The sequence below is a fragment of the Cordyceps javanica genome, chromosome 1, assembly GCF_051103115.1.
Source record: "Cordyceps javanica chromosome 1, complete sequence".
NCBI lineage: Eukaryota > Fungi > Ascomycota > Sordariomycetes > Hypocreales > Cordycipitaceae > Cordyceps > Cordyceps javanica.
Window position 1 is genome coordinate 719,609 of NC_139295.1, and position 3,205 is coordinate 722,813.

General features: G+C 59.7%; 1 protein-coding gene across 1 annotated transcript; it reads left to right on the top strand.

The window, feature by feature from the left end:
• Positions 1–1,380: 1,380 nt before the first annotated feature.
• V2A60_000216 (Aldehyde/histidinol dehydrogenase) lies at positions 1,381–3,205 on the top strand (the record flags this gene model as incomplete). Its single annotated transcript, XM_083251587.1, has 2 exons — positions 1,381–2,074; positions 2,151–3,205. 2 exons carry the CDS (start codon positions 1,381–1,383, stop codon positions 3,203–3,205), a joined length of 1,749 nt encoding a protein of 582 aa, XP_083107713.1.

A 3,205-nucleotide genomic window follows, 5' to 3' on the forward strand; every position in this document is an offset into this window, starting at 1 on the left:
AAGGGCTTGTAAATTTGTAGAGGCAAAGGGAGGCAGGGAAGCAGGGAAGCAGGGCAGACGACGAGGCGGAATACCAAAAATGAAATTATTTGTGATTATAGCTCAGATTTGAGATGGGAAGCCAGATGTGTACGTTTCAACGACGCAATGTTTCAAGCCATGAAGCGATAGCTGTGTGGGTTTGCAGGGTTTGCAGGGTTTGCAGGTTGTGCAGGTTGTGAATGTGTCTGTGTGTGCATGTATGTATGCTGGTTGGTTGGTGAATTTGGCTGAGCGTACGGAGTAGGTAGAAGCGGGATGCATAATCCGTACTCGGTAGTAAAAGAGTGTATAGCAAAGCTAGCGGGATTGATTTCCGAGGGCGCATCAAGGTGGCCTGGTCAAAGTGTAAATGGTCCATGCTGTAATCTGGACAGATTACAGATTACAGACTAAAGAGTACAGATTCGTAGAAATTGTAGGCGCATTCGAGGCGGCGGCGGCCAAAGGGAACACCGGCGGCATTGCTGGTTGCTCCACAGTTTCCACCTTTGAAATCTGATCTGGGCCAGATGGCGCGCCCTCTGGTGGTTGGTGGCCCCGTGGGTGGGCAACCCACAGTGATGAGCCGAACAGAGAAGCAGGACGGACGTGCGAGCTGGCTGTGGTGATGGTGGTGGTGGTGGTGGTGGTGGTGTATGGCCAACCAACAGGCAAGAGGCCCGTCCTATTTTTTTTTTCCTTTTTTCGTCATTTTTTTGGCGCCCGGTGCATGTCTGAGGATGAAGCCATCGTGGGGAAAGAGCCGTAGACGGCTGTGGGCGTACCGGCCGGTAGCGGAGGAGCAAGACTGATGAGACAGACGATGGGCGACGGGCAACCAACCGCATGCCAATCATAGCTACAGATTGCCAGCCAAGCACCTACGAATAAATTACTTGTAATACTGGTACATGGCCCGAGTGCGCCCTCGGCCAATGCGGAAGCCGGCGGCCTAATACTGGTAAGTACCTAGCTGGGTTCGGGTCAAGAAGGGCTGGGGGAGGGCCCGCAGTTGTTGCGTGCCTTTTTTTGCTACCCCGACTTGCCCGACCATAACCGCGCCTTCTGGCTTACAGTTGACCTCGCAAGCCGTTTGCCGTCTCCCGTCTCCACGCTTCATCCATCCCTCTCTGGCTGGACAAGACAATCCCGCCCCAAAATAAGAAGCCCTTCCGGGTTCGCCTCCATCCTTCCCCCACCGGTCTTTTTCTTCTTCTTCTTGTTTTACAACCGTACGTTGCTCTCAACCTGGGAAACCCCATACCTCTTCTTCCCCCCCTTCCTCTTTGTACATCTTTTTACCTGGCCTTGGCTGACGATTGGACCAACCCCCATTCGTCGTCTCCGTCGATTGTCAGGATGCGTCGGCTCATTTCCCGCAGCGTCTCTGTCAGCGCAGCCGCTCGTACGCCTGCCTCGTCTGCCGCTCCCCGTTCCTCGCTCGTCGCCATGTCGTCGTCGTCGTCGTCGTCCAAGAGCAGCCAGGCCGCCGCTGTGGCAGCCCGGAGGATCCACGCCACGGCTCAGCAGATGCGTCCCGCCGCCGCCGCCGGCGCTCTCGCGTCGACCGCCACCAGCTACCCGACCACCCACGACAAGATCCAGCAGGTCGAGGACACGCCCTACTTTGTCGACAACAAGTTTGTCCAGTCCAAGGCGTCGAGCTTCATCGACCTGCCCGACCCGGCCACCAACAACCTCGTCACCCGCGTCCCGCAGATGACCGACGACGAGATGCGCGCCGCCGTCGCCAGCGCCCAAAAGGCCTTTGAGTCGTGGCGCAACACCTCGGTCCTCCACCGCCAGCAGATCATGTTCAAGTTTGTCGCCCTCATCCGCGAGAACTGGGACCGCCTCGCCGCCAGCATCACCCTCGAGCAGGGCAAGACCTTTGCCGACGCCAAGGGCGACGTCCTCCGCGGCCTGCAGGTCGCCGAGGCCGCCTGCGGCGCTCCCGAGCTGCTCAAGGGCGAGGTCCTCGAGGTCGCCAAGGACATGGAGACGAGAACCTACCGCGAGCCATTGGGCGTCGTGGCTGCCATCTGCCCTTTTAGTAAGACACCCCCCCTCCCCCTTGCACGATGCATACCAACGTGGGAGCCGAGCCCTTGCTGACGTCTGATTCCTAGACTTCCCCGCCATGATCCCTCTCTGGTGCATCCCCATTGCCACCATCACCGGCAACACGCTCATTCTGAAGCCCTCGGAGCGTGACCCTGGTGCTGCCATGATCCTTGCCGAGCTCGTCCAGAAGGCTGGCTTCCCCGACGGCGTCGTCAACGTCATCCACGGTGCCCACAAGACGGTCGACTTCATCCTCGACGAGCCTGCCATCAAGGCCGTCAGCTTCGTCGGTGGCAACAAGGCTGGCGAGTACATCTTCTCGCGCGGCTCGGCCAACGGCAAGCGTGTGCAGGCCAACCTGGGCGCCAAGAACCACGCGGCCGTCCTGCCCGACTGCAACAAGAACCACTTCATCAACAGCGTCGTCGGTGCCGCATTTGGCGCCGCCGGCCAGCGCTGCATGGCCCTCAGCACCCTCGTCATGGTCGGCGAGACCAAGGAGTGGCTGTCCGAGGTGGCCGAGAGCGCCAAGAAGCTCAAGGTGGACGGCGGCTTCGAGGACGGTGCCGATCTCGGCCCCGTCATCTCTCCCCACAGCAAGGAACGCATCGAGAAGCTCATCGCCTCGGCCGAGAAGGAGGGTGCCACCATCCTGCTCGACGGTCGCGGTTTCGCCCCGTCCAAGTACCCCAACGGAAACTTTATCGGCCCCACCATCATCTCCAACGTGACGCCCGACATGACCTGCTACAAGGAGGAGATTTTTGGCCCTGTCCTCGTCTGCCTCAACGTCGAGACCATTGACGACGCCATCGAGCTTATCAACAAGAACGAGTACGGCAACGGCGTTGCCATCTTCACCAAGTCGGGCCCCACGGCCGAGACGTTCCGCCGCAACATCGAGGCCGGCCAGGTCGGCATCAACGTTCCCATCCCCGTGCCCCTGCCCATGTTCTCCTTCACCGGCAACAAGAAGAGCATCGCTGGCGGCGGCGCCAGCACATTCTACGGCAAGCCCGGCATCAACTTTTACACTCAGCTCAAGACGGTCACGGCCCTGTGGCAGAGCAACGACGCCGTGGCCAAGAAGGCGACGGTAGCCATGCCGACTCTGCAGTAA